Here is an 18,394-nt window from a genome sequence, read left to right as displayed (position 1 = left end):
CTGGTCATTTATGCAACTTTGGCCAGCTGAGAATTCCTCCAGTACTGCTTAGGCCAGCATATGTGGCCTCTGCAGAAAAATCTTCTGGAGAGTTAAAGAAATCTGTGGAAGTAAGAAAATCGGCGCTGGCAAGTGCAGTGGATGCCTGGACAGCAGCAGCAGCAGGAAAGGTAAGAGAGGGGGAAGAGGTGGGTAGTTAAGCTCAGATGAGGCACAACAATAGTCAGAAGCAGAGAGATTCCTGAGGCGTGGCCAGTTAATAAGAACATAAGAAATAGGAGTAGGCCATACGGCTCCTGGAGCCTGCTCTGCCATTTAATACGATCATGGCTGATCCGATCATTGACTTGGGTCCACTTCCCTGCCTGCTCCCCTTATTCCCTTATCGGTTAAGAAACTGTCTATCTCTGTCTTAAATTTATTCAATGTCCCAGCTTCCACAGTTCTCGGTGAGGCAGCGAATTCCACAGATTTACAACTCTGAGAAGAAATTGCTCCTCATCTCAGTTTTAAATGGCCGGCCCCTTATTCTGAGACTATGCCCCCAAGTTCTAGTCTCCCCTATCAGTGGAAACATCCTCTCTGCATCCACCTTGTCAAGCCTTCTCATAATCTTGTACGTTTCAATAAGATCACCTCTCATTCTTCTGAATTCCAATGAGTAGAGGCCAACTACTCAACCTTTCCTCATAAGTCAACCCCCTCATCTCTGGAATTAACCTAGTGAACCTTCTCTGAATTGCCTCCAAAGCAAGTATATCCTTTCTTAAATATGGAAAACAAAACTACGCAGTATTCCAGGTGTGGCCTCACCAATACCCTGTATAACAGTGGCAAGACTTCCCTGCTTTTATACTCCATCCCCTTTTCAATAAAGGCCAAGATTCCATTGGCCTTCCTGATCACTTGCTGTACCTGCATACTAACCTTTTGTGTTTCAATTCTAGGGTGTAAGTCAGAACTTTGAAACAATTTTATAATAGAGATCTGATTTTTAAACCGTTTAGGGCAGTTTTTAGTACATTTTGTCTTCTATCTTTGGTTAGTATATGATTTTAATTGTGGCATAACAAAGTGCAGTTATTGGAATCTAGCACAGTTGCTTCTGGTTTCTCTCGTATTTAATGGTGCCTAAGTCTTTTCAGGCACATCATAAGATGGTTTCTTGTGTTCTGGCTGAGAGGTTGGAATTAAAATTGTGGGACAGTGTTCAATATGTATGTTCAAGACTATTTTAAAGCAGATGGGATTAACTTGGAGTGTTCATTGACAAATGTGACACTGTTGCAAGTCAAAGCATCTACTATTCTTGGATTTAGTGACTATGGCCCCAAGTTTCCACATGATTTGCTCCTGATTTTTAGGAGCAACTGGTGTAGAACGGAGTATCTTAGAAATCGGAATTCTCCACATTTAGGTTTCTGCAGTTCTAGTTAGGTAGAACAGTTTCACTTTGGAACTGAATTTTTTTTTCAAAAGGGGGCGTGTCCGGCCACTGACGCCTGATTTGAAAGTTTCCACAGTGAAAACTTACTCCAAACTAACTTAGAATGGAGCAAGTGAAGATTTTTGTAGGCTTGAAAAAACCTTGTCTACACATTAAAAATTCAGGCGCAGGTTACAAATTAGGCGTTGGGAACGAGGTGGGGGTGGGGGAAGGGGGGAAAGGGTAGTCATTTAATTCTACAATAAATCCTTAGTTATACTTATACAAATATTATACAAATAAATCCAACCTGAATAAAAATTTATAAGCAAAGAAAAGATTAAATAAACCATCTTCCTACCTGGTGTGAAAGTGCTTCAGGCAGGCATTTCGGGCGGTGTGGCGTTGGTCCCGACGACGGGAGGGGCAGGCAGGCAGCCGTTCCCGACGGCAGGGAGAAGGCTGCAGGAAGCCTCATTACTTGAGGCAGCCGCTTGCCGTCGGGCCCGACGGACGGCAGGGGGAGAAAGCTGCAAGAAGCCTCAGTGCTGATCATGGAAGGGAATGTGGTTTTATTAAAAAATGTTAAAAATTGAACAGCTACAAAGAATTTGGATAGTCTCAAACAAGTGCATGTGTCCTGTTTATCACAGTCTATCTTTAATTACAGAATGCACTCCCTCACCCTCACACACAGAAATATCAAGAAAATTAAAATACAAGCCTTTGCAAGGGTTCAATAAACACATTTTCACTCTTTCTGCAGCACTTTTTAAAATGGCCGAGTGCCAATGTTTCCTTCAGACTGCGCGAACGCTCCAACGCGCACGCGCTGGGTTGCCGGCACGAAAAAAACTCATTTAAATTGTACCCGCCCCCTCCTACTTACAAAATCGGCGCGAGTGGTAGGCTCCGCCCCCTGGGCGCCACGCCAAGCAGACATCGAGCTGCAAAGCGCTCGAGAATAGCGCGTTTTTTTTTTCGGGCGCCGTTTTCGGCGCGAAAAACGGGCGCTCAGCTCGGAGGGGCGCCTGTTGTGCTGCGTGTGGAAACTTGGGGCCTATAATTGGCTTTTATAGTTTCTATGGTAAGAAAATTGTATAGCTTAAGTTCAACGCATAAATATTTTTGCCATATACAAGATCAAAGTTGGAACATTGCTAGAATTCGATCATTTTAGTGTCTTTTTGACAACTATTGTTTTATGCAATTGACTATTTTTGTGCCAACTCCTTTTTTGACGTCTCCTTTCTATTCTGTAGGTTTTCTGTGCAGCATGTTGCAGTCTGAAGTGCAAGTTAAATTATATGGACATGAAAGAAGCCCGCGTCTGTGTAACTTGCCATTCTGTTCTTGCAAGTTGTAAGTTACTTCCCTTTTTCTGGCCTTCAATATGGTTTGTAAGGGATGAAATATTAAAATAGGCTATAACAACTCGTATGTTACCGTTTTTAAATATTTTGGACATTAATCATGTTGAGCTTCCTGTTTAAAAGTAGTGCCTGAGTATTGCAATACTCAAGTAATTCTTGAGTGTTTTTCATAAGAACAGAGGAACAGGAGTAGGCCATTCAGCCCTTCAAGCCTATTTTGTCATTCAATTAGATCATGGCTGATCTGTACCTCGACTCCATTTAACTGCCTTTGCTCTATATATCTCGATACCTTTGCATAACAACATTCTATCAATCTTAGTCTTGAAAGTTTCAATTGATCCAGCACCCACAACCTGTTGGGGAGTGTGTTCCAGGTTTCTACTACCCTTTGTGTGAAGAAGTGCTTCCTGATTTCACTTCTGAATGGCTTGGTTCTGATTTTAAGCTTATTTCCCCCTTGTTCTAGTTGGGCCTCAGCTGGCGAATTGTGGACTATTTGGGGCACTACACTTCAAGAAAGATGTAAAGGGTGCAGAGGATATTTACCAGGATGTTACCAGGGATGAGGGACTTCAGTTATGAGGAGTGGTTGGAAAGTTAGGACTGTTCTCCTTGGAACAGAGAAGCTTAAGATGTGATTGAATAGAGGTTTTGATGAGAGTAGAAACAGAAAAACTATTCCCTCTGGTGAGTGGGTCAATAACCAGAGGTCACAAATTAAAAATCATGGGCAAATGGGAGATCAGGAGATTTTGTCAGGTACTTGAGGATGAGGAACTTGCAGGATTATGGACAGAAAATGTGGGACTAAGCACAACAGCTCTTTCAAAGGGTCAGCACAGTGCGATGGGCCAAATAGTGCTGTAAATTTCAATAATTTGAGTTTTTCTCTACCCTATCAAATTTCTTTATCATTTTGAAACACCTTGATTATAACACTCTTCAACCTTCTAAGCTTGAGGGAATACAAGCCAATTTTATGCAGCCTGTCCTCATTTAAGCCTTTTAAGCTTTATTCTAACATTATTCTTCAGGAAGCTCAAAAGGCCCACAGTTTAGCATCTGTGTAGTGTTTGTAACTATATTCAAAGTGCATATAGATGGGCTTTGTTACAATGCATTTTATTTATATAAAAATGCACAAGTACAATATTGAAGCTTGTCTTACCTGGGGCAACGTTGTCTCAAGCATGAAGTTTTAAAATGGGATGAAGCTCAAATGTATTTAAAAATGTCTCTTTCTCCTCTCTCCTGCTGCCCACACTACTTTCCTCAAACCAGGATCATTCAGCCTATAGACATAGCCATGCCACTCAGGGAAAATGTACTTTTGAGAGACCATTTCTCTCTTCCCTTGTCCAACCACCAACTACATAGTTGGTTAGGTTTTATTCTTGCCTCGCTATCCCAAATTGGACAACTTTATCATCACTCTTTTCCTCCGCCTCCCTCTGCCCCCTCACTGAAAGCCAGAGAGCATTGTTGAGGTTTGAAGGTTGGATCTGATCCAAATCTTGACCACCTGAGTCACAGTGTAAACTCAATAATTTCTTTCTTCCAAATTAGTTTCAAGCCTATTGATTTTATGGGCAGATTTCCTTCAGGAATCTATTCAAAGTTGGTATATTATAAATAGTTTAGATTTGTGACTATTTCTCAAAGACTGTATGGAGTAGATAAAGTGCTGTGGTGCTGGCCCATTGGGAGCCAGCGATATAAAGGACGCTACCCTACTTAACTTGCATTTGAGGGTGTGCACTGAGCCCAGATTATACTGCTCTGTCTAAATAGCGGTTCACCAGACTGATTCCTGGGATGGCAGGACTGACATATGAAGAAAGACTGGATCGACTAGACTTATATTCACTGGAATTTAGAAGAATGAGAGGGGATCTCATAAAAACATATACAATTCTGACAGGATTGGACAGGTTAGATGTAGGAAGAATGTTCCCAATGTTGGAAGTCCAGAACCAGGGGTCACAGTCTAAGGATAAGGGGTAAGCCATTTAGGACAGAGATGAGGAGAAACTTCTTCACTCAGAATTGTGAACCTGTGGAATTCTCTACCACAGAAAGTTGTTGAGGCCAGTTCGTTAGATATATTCAAAAGGGAGTTAGATGTGGCCCTTACGGCTAAAGGGATCAAGGGGTATGGAGAGAAAGCAGGAATGGGGTACTGAAGTTGCATGATTAGCCATGATCATATTGAATGGTCGTGCAGGGTCGAAGGGCCGAATGGCCTACTCCTACACCTACTTTCTATGTTTCGATGTAAATACATAAGGCCAGCTCTGAGAGCCTGTTAATTTTTTTTATGGCAGTGTCTCGCACAGCCTCCTAAAATGTGATTTTAATTTCAAGTGATAATAGCTTAACACTCCACAAAGTGAATTTGACATTGGGAGATTGGTGATTCATGTGTGCTGGTTTAAGTCCCAGAATGAAGTAAAAACTCTTAGTTCAGTTTGTTCTGCAGATGAATACTCGTACTGTTCCAGTGTCATGAAGTCACTCGATGTTTAAGTAACTGATAGCTGATGACAAATAGAAGCTGACAAGTTCACTTGATAGCAGTTCTGTCCCACAGTAAACCTTAAAGCAATTTAATTTGCAAATGTGAATGAGGATATTGATACTCCGAATGAATACATTAGTTCAAGAAATGTTGGGTGTCTGGAAACTGAGGATTGACAGTACAAGCTGTGTCCTATATTTGTACAATAAAAGCATTGTGGACAAGATCTAGCCAAGATGGCGGTGGGGTGGTGGAAGGATTTTTTTGGAGAGGTTATTAGTTTCAAAATGGGCTCAAGTTTGAACTGTTGGTTAGAATGGCGCACCTCCCAGCCTTACTCCGAGTTTGTAGAATTAAAAGTGCGCCTAAAAAGCACCTCCGTATTCTGAACTGTCTGCAGGTCTCCATTCCAGTTGGCGTGGTGCAGCAGGAGGCAGAGCTACAGCCCTGCGCCGAAAAGACTGCCAGCAGCTGCGCGCGTGCAAAGTAGCTCCTGGCCCTCCCAGCGCGTCCTGTCTCTAGGCGACCCTATCCCTGGCCGAAGGGATGATTCAATATTCGTCATCCTAGCCCAGGCCGAGTGGCCTGCCTCACCGTTCCTCGCCACGCCGCCACTGCTCTTACCACGAGGCCTCCTCGCCAGCCGGCCCAAATACCACCTCTGCGATGGGGCCGCCTGACCAGCTCTTTGGCAGGGCCCCGCCCGAACTTCTTCCCGGCGGCGGGGCCCTCATCGGGTAGGCAGGGCTGCTGGAGGGCTCTCTGATCCCGAACGGGTACGTGCTGCAGTAGGTGAGGTAGGAACTTTTTAAAAAAAAATTTATTTATTGATTTTATCATTTATTATTGATGGTTCTTTATTTTTAAAAGTGAAGGTGTTCAGTGCTCCCTCTTCCCTCCCCCCGCCCCCCACCAATCTCTGGCTAGCTGCGCTGATTTCTTAACTCTATACAAGGTTTTTCTGAGCGTACAAAAATGGACACTTACTCTGTTCTACGTTAGTTTGGAGTAACTTTTCGTAGTTCAAACTTGCAAAACAGGTGTAAGTGGCTGGACACGCCTCCTTTTGGAAAAAAAACTGAACTAAAACGAAACTAGACTAACTTGCTGAAACTGGAGCGAACTAAATGTGGAGAATTGCAATTTCTGGGATGCTCAAAAATAGCAACATAAAAACATCGAAAATAGGTGCACGAGTAGGCCATTTGGCCCTTCGAGCCTGCACGACCATTCAATATGATCATGGCTGATCATTTTTGCAACTTTAGTACCCCATTCCTGCTTTCTCTCCATTCCCCTTGATCCCTTTAGCCGTAAGGGCAACATCTAACTCCCTTTTGAATACATCTAACGAACTGGCCTCAACAACTTTCTGTGGTAGAGAATTCCATGGGTTTATAATTCTGAGTGAAGAAGTTTCTCCTCATCTCGGTCCTAAATGGCTTACCCCTTACCCTTAGACTGTGACCCCTGGTTCTGGACTTCCCCAACATTGGGAACATTCTTCCTGCATCTAACCTGTCCAGTCCCATCAGAATTTTATGTTTCTATGAGATCCCCTCTCCTAAATTCCAGTGAATATAAGCCTAGTCAATCCAGTTTTTTTTTTTTTCTTATGTCAGTCCTGCCATCCCGGGATTCAGTCTGGTGAACCTTCGCTGCATCCCTCAATAGCAAGTATGTCCTTCCTCAGATTACGAGACCAAAACTATACACAGTATTCAAGGTGTGGCTTCACCATGGCCCTGTACAATTGCAGTAAGACCTCCCTATTCCTATACTCAAATCCTATCGCTATGAAGGCCAACATGCCATTTGCCGCCTTCACTGCCTGCTGTACCTGCATGCAAACTTTCAATGACTTGATGTACCATGACACCCAGGTCTCGTTGCACCTCCCCTTTTCCTAATCTGTCACCATTCAGACAATATTCTGCCTTCCTGTTTTTGCTACCAAAGTGGATAACCTCACATTTATCTACATTATACTGCATCTGCCATGCATTTGCCCACTCTCCTAACCTGTCCAAGTCACACCTGCAGCCTCTTAGCATCCTCCTCACAGCTCACACTGCCACCCAGCTTAGTGTCATCTGCAAACTTGGAGATATTACATTCAATTCCTTTGTCTAAATCATTAATGTATATTGTAAATAGCTGGGGTCCCAGCACTGAACCTTGCGCTAACCCCACTAGTCATTGACTGCTCTTCTGAAAAGGACCTGTTTATTCCTACTCTTTGCTTCCTGTCTGCCAACCAGTTTCATTTTTTTTTAAATGAGGAAAACCCATTCATTCAGACAGAACCTATTTATTTCTGCGCTTCCCATTACTTTAAGCAATTGCTTCTTGGAGTTAAAAGTTTTTTTGCCTCTGCTACCCTGCCTGGAAGTCTGTTCACATTGTATGAAGAACTTTGTAAAATCATTTGCTTTTTTGAACTTATGTCCCCCTTGTCTTCTGTTACTGTTTAATTTGACGTAATATGGATTTACCTTTTTTATTTTATGTACCGTTCACACACTAGTAAAGCTGAGGTTCAGTCTTGATCATCTCCGATCAAGGCTTAACCCCAAATTTTGCCAGTTATCTCATAACTCTCTTCTTTGTTGTAAGTATCTGTTTTACGGCTTTTTTAGGGCTTGACACCTTTGTCTTGGCCAATGTTTGGTCAATTTAAGCATGACAAAAAGCAGTGTGAATGGTAGAGGGTGCAGAATTCCTAAAATGCATTCAGGAGAACTTCTTTAACCAATATGTAATAAGCCCAGCAAAGGAAGGGGCGATTCTGGACTTGGTTTTGAGGAATGAAGAGGGGCAGGTGGAAGGGTTATCCGTGGGCGAGCATTTTGGTGCTAGTGATCATTTAGTAAGATTCAGGTTTGTTATGGAAAAGGATGAAGGTGGACCAGGAAAAAATTTTCTCAATTGAGGTAATGCCAATTTTGCTGAGATGGGTATTGGCCAAGGTGGACTGGAAACGGCTACTTGATGGTAAACCAGTGGGAGGCATTCAAGGAGGAGATCCTGAGGGTACAGAGCAAGTATGTTCCCTTTTTTAAAAAAAAAAGGGTGAGGCTAACTAATCTAGAGCCCCCTGGATGTCGAGGGACATATAATAGTGTAAGATAAAGAAAAAAAGGGAAACTTATGACAGATTCCGAGAACTCAATACTGCAGAAACTCGAGGGGTATAAGAAGTGCAGGGGTGCAATAAAAAAAAACATCGGGAAAGCAAAGCGAGGACATGAAAGAATGTTGGCAAATAAAATCAGGGAAAACCCAAAGATGTTTTAGAAATGCATTAAGAGCAAGAGGATAATTAGAGAGTGGGGCCTCTTGGAGACCACAAAGGAAATCTGTGTGTGAAGGCAGATGATGTGAGTATGATTCTTCATGAATACTTTGCATCTGTTTTCACAAAAGGGAGGGCAGTACAGACTTTACAATGAGGGAGGAGAAGTGTGAAATATTAGACAAGATTAAAAATAGTGAGAGGAAGTATTAAGGGGCTTAGCAGCTTTGAAAGTGGATAAATCCCCAGGCCCGGATGAAATGTATCCCAGGCTGTTGAGAAGCAAGAGGAAATAGCAGAGGCTCTGACCATCATTTTCCAGTCCTATCTGGCTACAGTGTGGTGCCAGAGGACTGGAGGATTGCTAATGTTGTACCTTTGTTTAAAAAGGGATAGACTGAGTAATTACAGGCCAGTCAGCCTAACCTCCGTGGTGGGAAAATTATTGGAAAAAATCCTGAGGGACTGGATAAATTTTCATTTGGAAAGACATGGATTAATCAAGGACAGTCAGCATGGATTTGCAAAGAGAAGGCCGCGTCTGACTGACTTGATTTGAATTGTTCGAGGAGGTAACCAGGAGGGTCGATGAGGGCAGTGCATATAGATTTTAGCAAGGCTTTTGATAAGGTACCACATGGCAAACTGGTCACGAAAGTAAAAGCCCATGTGATCCAGGGAAAAGTGTCAAGTTGGATCCAAAATTGGCTCAGGCAGGAAACAAAAGGAAACGGTTGATGGATGTGTTTGTGACTGGAAGGCTGTATCCAGTGGGGTTCCGCAGGGCTCGGTGCTGGGTCCCTTGCTTTTTGTGGTATATATCAATGACTTGGACTTGAATGTTGGGCATATGATTAAAATGTTTGCAGATGACACTAAAATAGGCTGTGTGGTTGACAATGAAGAAGAAAGCTGTGGATTGCAGGAAGATATCAATGTACTGGTCAGGTGGGTGGAACAGTGGTAAATGGAATTCAATCCGGCTAAATGTGAGGTAATGCATTTGGGAAGGGAAAAAACATTAAATGGTACGACATTGAAAAGTGTAGAGGAACAAAGGGACCTTGGAGTGCAGGTCCACAAATCCCTAAAGGTAGCAGGCCAGGTAGATAAGGTGGTTAAGAAGGCATATGGAATACTTGCTTTTATTAGTCGACGCATGGAACACAATAGCAAGGAGGTTATGCTTGAACTGTATAAAACACTGGTTCGGCCGCAGCTGGAGTACTGTTTGCAGTTCTGGTCACCACATTACAGGAAAGATGTGATTGCACTGGAAAGGGTGCAGAGGAGATTTACAAGAATGCTGCCTGGATTGGAGAATTTTGGCTGAGGAAAGATTGGAGATGCTGGATCTGTTTTCTTTGGAAAAGTGGAGGCTGAGGGAGACCCAATTTGAGGTGTATAAAATTATGTGGGGACCTGTTTCCCTTGGTGGAGGGGCCAACAACCAGGGGGCATAGATTTAAAGTAATTGGGGGAGGTTTAGAGGAGATGTAAGGGGAAATTTGTTTTAGTGGAGGTTTGGAACTCTCTGCCTGAAAGGGTGGTAGAGGCAGAAACCCTCACCACATTTAAAAAAAAAATACTTGGATGTGCACTTAAAGTGCCGTAACCTACAGGGCTACGGACCAAGAGCTGGAAAGTGGGATTAGGCTGGATAGCTCTTGGTCGGCTGGCACGGACACGATAGGCTGAAATTGAAATGGCCTCCTTCCGAGCTGTAAATTTCTATGTTTTTATCCCCCAATTCCTACATTTTAAGGTTTCGGCTGTGGGGTATCCTGTTTGCTTTGTTTGTTGATCCACAATTATCAGGCATGCTGGGTGTTGTCCACATGTACCCATGAATCTTTCAATTTCACCCTTGGGTGTTTCAACACGATTGAATAAGATCTCAAATGATTTGATGCAAAGTATTTGCAATGTGAAAAAGTTCAATAAAATGCAGAATTTCAACTTTTTCTGTTGAAATGCCTCAATAAATTTCCAGCTTCTGACTACTAGGATTACTTTGTGGTTATTGCTACATCTTCATTCAGTACAAGCATTGTCAAACATACTGATAGTTTAACAGAGGTGAACAGAATGACTTATGAATTCTGACTGCGCATAACATTTATTTAGTATCTAATTTTTCCATGTTTGACTGAACTTGTTCATGAGTAGTTTGGGACTTGTGTTGAGACTGTGATGTGCGCGCGCACTAGGTCCGTGCTGCAGAGCTGGTCTCCAATCATCTTGGTTAGTCCTTGCCACTGGACCAAGACCTAGCTCTGTCAAGCCCGTGTGGTGACTGGGGTGCAACGGCCACCAAACATTTAGAAAAAAATCCACGCACAGGTACCTTCCATCCTTCAAGATGTAGTTTAGGATCTGGAATATTAGGTCCTTCATTGAAACACCTGTGAACTCATCCCTTTTCGGCATGGAAGCAAATCATCCTCGTTTCGAGGGACAGCCTATGATGATGATGATGATGAACTCATGTAGATTAAAGATGTATGCTAGATCTAATTGTTATAAATTCCATTCCACACAGATTTAAACAGACACTCCTTTCCTGATAAGGTATATGAAAAGTAGGCTGCAATCTAATTCCGGAGAGCAGATCTATTTTTGCAGATCATGCTGTAGTTATAAAAACACTGACTCTGTTTTGTGTCGTCGTCGTCTTGATGGAATGCTAGTCTTCACTACTGTAAAGTCTCCAGTTAAATATTACATAAGATTCACTGCAATTGTGCTATCTGTGACACTTGATGTAATTTAACCTACAGTCGAACTCCTGGCTCCAGAAGGCAACATTTGAAGGAAAGGCAAATTATTTTTGACCTGGGTCTGTGCTTCTAATGATGAAGAACCCAGTTCTCACTGCTAAAATAATTACATCTGACAATTGTGGCATGCCAATCAAATTTACAATCTTCTAGAATGCTAACTGGAGAGTTGCTGAATTCCAAGTATTTTTAAATGGAAATGATTTATGGAAACACATTGAATCACATGACTGCCTCCAAGTTTTATTAAATCAAATGTTCATATTTTTGTCCTCTAACTTGCAGTTTTCTGTTGGCTCCTATTCCAAACCTCTCGTGCTCCCGCATATTAAACCAATAGTAAGAAATATTTTTTCTGTCCCGCCAACTTTTACAATTAGATTTTATAACTGCTCTCATGAAAAGTTATTTGTTGAAAAAAACACTCCCCTTCCCCCTCCTTTTCCTTCCTTACCTCCCCAATAAATTTTACAAGTTTATTTTTTGATTTTAGATCTCTCCTCTTTCTCCCCCCACCTTGCCCACTCCTCTATTGCCCCAGGAAAAAAAATACTCTGCATAGTTTCCAGACTACAAGTTGGAGACCAGGGGAGTTATTTTGGTGAATGGGTGAAAACGGGTGCTAAGTGGGTGCTGTGCTAACCAGACACGCCCATTTGAAAGTCTGGTTTTAACCCATAATTTGGGGGCTAATTAATGATTACTATGATTTAAACTTGCTTGCAGCTGCTAAAACAGACACCTGCAAGTTCAGCACTCGGATGCTGATTAGAAGCCATTTTCATGGCGTGGTATATTTAGCCTTCATGCACCCTGAGTGACTGTTGGTCACCATATTGACATTTTAACCAGCTAAGAATCTGAAAGATCAGATGGTTACAGCACATTTACAAAATCTCTGTTTATAAATGCTACTATTGAGTAAATTCAACATCATATCAAATGTGAAATCTTTCAGATGTGATGCCATATTATTTAAGATTATAAACATTTTACAAAATGAGTTTCCTGGGGGTACTGGGAATGTCAAGTGTTTCAAAATACTACGGATGCTTGAAATCTGAAATAAAAACAGAAAATGCTGGAAATAACCAGCACCAATGGTCCCGTGCTGGCCACTCATCAGCTTTTCAATGGCAATAACCCCACATGCGTGAAAAATTGAATGGACCGTACAGCAAGTTAAAGGGCCCGCGCACCACAAAAAATGAATACCGGGAACATTGCTCAGCAGGTCAGGCAGTATCGAGAGAGAAACAAAGTTAACATTTCAGGTTGATGACCTTTCATCAGAACTGGACTAGGTTAGAGATGCTGTTTCTAAGTTGGCAATTTATGCTCTTTGGGCGTAGAACTCACTCGGGTCAGAGTATGCACGGAAGCCTGAAGTGCAACGGGGCATGTAGTCCATGCCTTGCTTTTCACATTTCAAATATACATTTTAAACCGATTTCAAGAATTGGAGATCTTGAATGTTGGTGCATCTTTGGCATCAGCAATGCAGAAAGTGAATTAACAGGTTCTGAACTTGTGACTGAAGCTCATAAATTTGCTCGCTGCCATTTCAATTGATATATTAACTATTTTCACATAGTATCTTTCTTGTGACAAATTTATGATTTTTTTATTGTCTCATGAATTAAATCATCATGACTACATATTCGTTGTTTTGACCTTGTTGTTTACTTCTTGCAGCTCAAGCCTGGGAGAATATGTATAGTGCCTCGGCTTCAAGCCCAAATCCCAACAATCCTGCTGAGTATTGTTCTACTATTCCACCACTGCAACAAGCTCAGGCCTCTGGGGCACTGAGTTCTCCACCACCCACGGTCATGGTACCTGTGGGAGTTCTGAAACACCCAGGCACAGAAGGTAATGCTAATCTTGCACTTAAATATATGTTCTGCAAAACATGAGCTGGGAATTGATATGTTTTTTTTGTAAATGTTCTGATCTTTTAGTGGAGTGTGTTTTCCTATTCGAGGACATGGAGTTCTTGTGCAAATATCAAAAGTGGGGTGTAGAAGGCACGGAGAATTTTTAAATTACTTTGTTTCCAGGAATGCTGTTGGTAAAGTTTTTTTTGTAATGCTATTTGACCTTCATGGTCATCTTCAAATTGCATTTAAGCTTTGAGTAAAATGTAGTTATTATACGGGCCAAAAGTGGGCAGCGGAAACCTTACAAGGACACCCCCAAAGCCTCCCTGATAAAGTGCGACATCACCACTGACACCTGGGAGTCCCTAGCCAAAGACTGCCCGAGGTAGAGAAAGTGCATCCAAGAGGGCGTTGAGCTCTTCGAATCTCAACGGCGAGAGCATGAAGAGGTCAAGCGCAGGCAGCGGAAGGAGCATGCAGCAAACCAGTCCCACCCACCCCTTCCCTCAACGACTATCTGTCCCACCTGTGACAGGGTCTGTGGCTCTCGTATTGGACTGTTCAGCCACCAAAGAACTCACTTCAGGAGTGGAAGCACGTCTTCCTCGATTCTGAGGGACTGCCTATGATGATTATTTTACTGAGTAGTTTCAGCATCTTTCATTTCAAGCACCAATAAAGTGCTTTTAACACACTGCATGTAAAGGGTAGGTAATGGGTTGTATAAAATATGTTATATGGAAAATAGTTTATATTAACTTTTAATGCTGATGACAAATCCAGATCTTTGCATTATTCCAATGCAACTGCAATTTTATTTGCTGCACGCTTTGTACTTTTAGTGAACATTTGTTCGTGAGTGTATTTATGAGCTTGGTATTTAGTGATCTCCTTAATGGAGAACGGTGGAATACATAATTTATTGAATGTGATTGATAACTTGAAGCCCAATTGAGTTACTGAGGTCTTGAATTGAATTCTGTATTATATACTGGGCCATATAGTATTTAGGTTACCCAGTTTTATTTATAGATTTTAAAAATATCTTTAACTGTATTGAGTATAGTATGGGTAGCAATTTTGTACATAAAATACATAGACTTATCAACTTATTAGTAGTGACGATCTGAGTGAGCTGAGTCCTGTTGATGTAAGTGCTGTATTTTGGTGAGGAGAGAAGCTACAGTATAGAACTTAAAAAAAAAAAAAAATTAAATGTAGCATAACCAGATTTAAAATAGTGTCCTTTACTGCCCTATAATGGGCTTTATCTGTAATGCAAGAAAAGGTGCCACACAAAAGGTTACTGCAGAAGATAAAGGTACGCGGAGTCAGAGGAAATGTATTAGCATGGATAGAGAATTGGCTGGCGAACAGAAAGCAGAGAGTCGGGATAAATGGGTCCTTTTCCGGTTGGAAATCAGTGGTTAGTGGTGTGCCACAGGGATCAGTGCTGGGACCACAACTGTTTACAATATACATAGATGACCTAGAGGAGGGGACAGAGTGTAGTGCAACAAAATTTGCAGATGACACTAAGATTAGTGGGAAAGCAGGTTGTGTAGAGGACTGAGAGGCTGCAAGGAGATTTGGATAGGTTAAGCGAATGGGCTAAGGTTTGGCAGATGGAATACAATGTCGGAAAGTGTGAGGTCATCCACCTTGGGGGGGAAAAAAAACAGTAAAAGGGAATATTATTTGAATGGGGAGAAATTACAACATGCTGCAGTGCAGAGGGACCTGGGGGTCCTTGTGCATGAGTCCCAAAAGGTTAGTTTGCAGGTGCAGCAGGTCATCAAGAAGGCGAAAGGGATGGAGTACAAAAGCAGGGAGGTCCTGCTGCAACTGTATAAGGTATTGGTAAGGCCGCACCTGGAGTACTGCGTGCAATTTTGGTCACCTTACTTAAGGAAGGGTATACTAGCTTTGGAAGGGGTACAGAGACGATTCACTAGGCTGATTCCAGAAATGAGGGGGTTACCTTATGATGATAGATTGAGTAGACTGGGTCTTTACTCCTTGGAGTTCAGAAGGATGAGGGGTGATCTTATAGAAACACTTAAAATCATGAAAGGGATAGACAAGATAGAGGCAGAGAAGTTGTTTCCATTGGTGGGGGAGACTAGAACTAGGGGGCACAGCCTCAAAATACGGAGGAGCCAATTTAAAACCGAGTTGAGAGAATTTCTTCTCCCAGAGGGTTGTGAATCTGTGGAATTCTCTGCCCAGGGAAGCAGTTGAGGCTAGCTCATTGAATGTTTTCAAGTCAAAGACAGATAGATTTTTAAGCAATAAGGGAATTAAGGGTTACGGGGAGAGGGCGGGTAAGTGGAGCTGAGTCCACGACCAGATCAGCCATGATCTTCTTGAATGGCGGAGCAGGCTCGAGGGGCTAGATGGCCTACTCCTGTTCCTAATTCTTATGTTATGAAAGCCTATGCTGCACTAGGGTGAATCTTTTCATTTCTGGTGCTAGCCATTCTTGTCTCAACTTCTGAGTGATATTCTCTGTTTTTACCAAATTTATAAATTGCCTTTTGCCACGGTTCTGTGCCAATTAGGAACTGGGTTTAAGATTGCTCAACCTCATTTTATGCAAGAACCTTGCAGTATCTGAACATTTTCAACCTACTGATCTGGGCTTGATTCTAAGCCAGGTACCAGAGGTTAAAAGAAGTAAAAGTGCTAACCCACTATACTGCCAGGCTCCCCCAATAATTTAAAAAACATTTTTTTAATCCTGACTTCCACCTTCCACTTGGCAGTTGCATGAAGTGGTTTCACTTTCCTGAATTATTTCACATTTGTCATCCTGAATGGATCACTGATGTATAATTAATGTAATTTATATATTTCTGTCAGATATATACTGCCTTTGCAACAGGTTTGCAATCCAAAATACAGCTGAGCCCAAAATCTCTGCAATCACACTCAGCTGGTGAATAGTGAAACTGACCAGTTACACCTGTGATCCTGTCAGAATTCCTGGGTCAGGCAATGAGAATACAGTGGGCATCAGTACAGCTGGGGTGCCTACAAAGTCGAGGGGTGAGTTGGTGGGCGGGGGCAGGTGGTGGTGGGTGGGGTGGGGGTGGGGGGGGGGGGGAAGAAAGAGGAGAGGGCAAAAGAAAGGGAGGAAGAAAAAGAAGTTGTGATTTGGCCAGCTGCTGGGCCCTAGTGTTAGCATGTCCAGACAAACAACCTGTTGGAAGAAAAGGCTGCTTTCCTTAGTCCAGCAGATGACTTTAAGGCTGGCTTCCATAAGGAAACTGGCTTTTTCAAAATTGGTAGGCCCCACATCCACCACCTGGCAGTAGTTTACACTGCAGTTTTGAGCTCCAAACAATGGGAATGATGTTTAGGCAACAGAGATAGCACAGTGCAGATTCACTAAAGTGCTGCCTGGTGTAAGCAAATACAAAAGGATTTTTAAAAATTGGAACTATTTTTGTTGGAATTGAGGTGATTTGATAGAGGTGTTTTAAATTCTGAATGGATGGGAGATAAGGGGTCTAGAACAAGGGGACATAAATATAAGATTTAAGTTTGTAAGAGATTTGGTACAGAGCAAGGGAATTTTATTTCATAAAAGGGTTTGAAGGCTATGAAATGCACTACTGGAGTGGTGATTATACTTGCTTAGCAGAAACTTGGCGGGTGGGCAGTTAAAATCACCTTGACTCTTGCCTGTCCCAAAGTCGTCATGATTGCAACATCTGCAATTTTAACCTCTTCTGAGCAGGCAGCAAAGACACATGCCCGGAGTCACCAGGATCCTTCTTTACATCTGCACATTGTGGTCCAATGACATCATTGAGACCCGACTGTAATTTTATCTCTAGCCTGAGTGGGAATCCATCTGGAGTTAAAATTGGGGTCCGTGTAACCATTAAAGAATGGGCGAGCTAGGTGGTTGAACAAAAGAGGAATAATGGGATATGGGAACAAAACGGGTACATGGAATTAGAACTACTGTTCTTGTGCAGACTAAACACCAATAACATGGACTTGTTGGGCCAAACGGCCCATTTCTGTGTTGTAATTATGTCTTCCAAAACTGCACGCAGCACTCTATAACTGGCCAGGTTTCTGCAGTCATCGTCCTCGTCCTTGTCTCATGTCTGGCATGCGAACTGTGGCCTGCCCAGCAGAGCTGATCAGGTGTGGTCAGTGCTTCAATGCTGAGGATTTTGGCCTGGATGAGGGCGCTAATGTTTGTACGTCTGTCCTCCCAGGGGATATGTAGGATCTTGCAGAGACATCGCTGGTGGTATTTCTCCAGCGGTGTCTACTGTACATGGTCCACGTCTCTGAGCCATCCAGGAGGGCGGGTATTACTATGGCCCTGTAGACCATCAGCTTGGTGACAGTTTTGAGGGCCTGGTCTTCAAACACTCTTTTCCTCAGGTGGCCGAAGGCTGCACTGGAGGCGCTGTTGGATCTCGTCATCAATGCCTGCTCTTGTTGATAAGAGGCTCCCGAGATAAGGGAAGTCGTCCAGGGCTGCGCCGTGGATCTTGATGTCTGGGGGGCAGTGCTGTGCGGCAAGGACAGGCTGGTGGAGGACATTTGTCTTACTGATGTTTAGCGTAAGGCCCATGCTTTCATACGCCTCGTAAGACAGCTAAAAGACAACAAGGCTATGGGAGCGGGTGGAATCCCTGCTGAGGCACTGAAGTATGGTGGAGAGGCACCGCTGGTGCAAATACACGACCTCATCTCTTATCTGGAGGGAAGAGAGCATGCCGGGAGATCTTAGAGATGCAGTGATCGTGACCATCTTTAAAAAAAGGGACCAGTCCGACTGCATAACTACAGAAGAATTTCCCTGCTATCAACCACTGGGAAAGCCGTCGCTAGAGGAGTCCTCCACCGTCTTCTCCCTGTGGCCGAGGAGCTCCTCCCGGAGTCGCAGTGCGGATTTCGTCCCCTCTGGGGCACAACGGACATGATTTTTGCAGAGCGACGGCAGCAGGGAACAGCGCCAGCCCTTATACATGGCCGCCTTCGACCTTACAAAGGCCTTTGACACTGTCAACCGCGAGAGTCTATGGAGCGTCCTCCTCCGTTTCGGATGCCCCCAAAAGTACGTCACCATCCTCCACCTGCTCCACGACGA

At 43.0% G+C, this 18,394-nt stretch overlaps 1 protein-coding gene across 2 annotated transcripts in view; it reads left to right on the top strand.

The window, feature by feature from the left end:
- Positions 1-18,394, top strand: part of zfyve9a (zinc finger, FYVE domain containing 9a) — a 129,737-nt gene that overhangs the window by 59,856 nt on the left and 51,487 nt on the right. For both annotated transcript variants that reach the window (XM_070886870.1, XM_070886871.1), the window contains 2 exons: positions 2,689-2,788; positions 13,091-13,267. In XM_070886870.1, coding sequence (XP_070742971.1) covers positions 2,689-2,788; positions 13,091-13,267 — 277 coding nt within the window. The remainder of the gene's footprint in view (positions 1-2,688; positions 2,789-13,090; positions 13,268-18,394) is intronic.

The sequence above is a fragment of the Pristiophorus japonicus genome, chromosome 8 (genome assembly GCF_044704955.1).
Source record: "Pristiophorus japonicus isolate sPriJap1 chromosome 8, sPriJap1.hap1, whole genome shotgun sequence".
NCBI lineage: Eukaryota > Metazoa > Chordata > Chondrichthyes > Pristiophoridae > Pristiophorus > Pristiophorus japonicus.
Note: the sequence above shows the minus strand (reverse complement) of the source record. Positions and strands in the feature narration are given on the sequence as shown.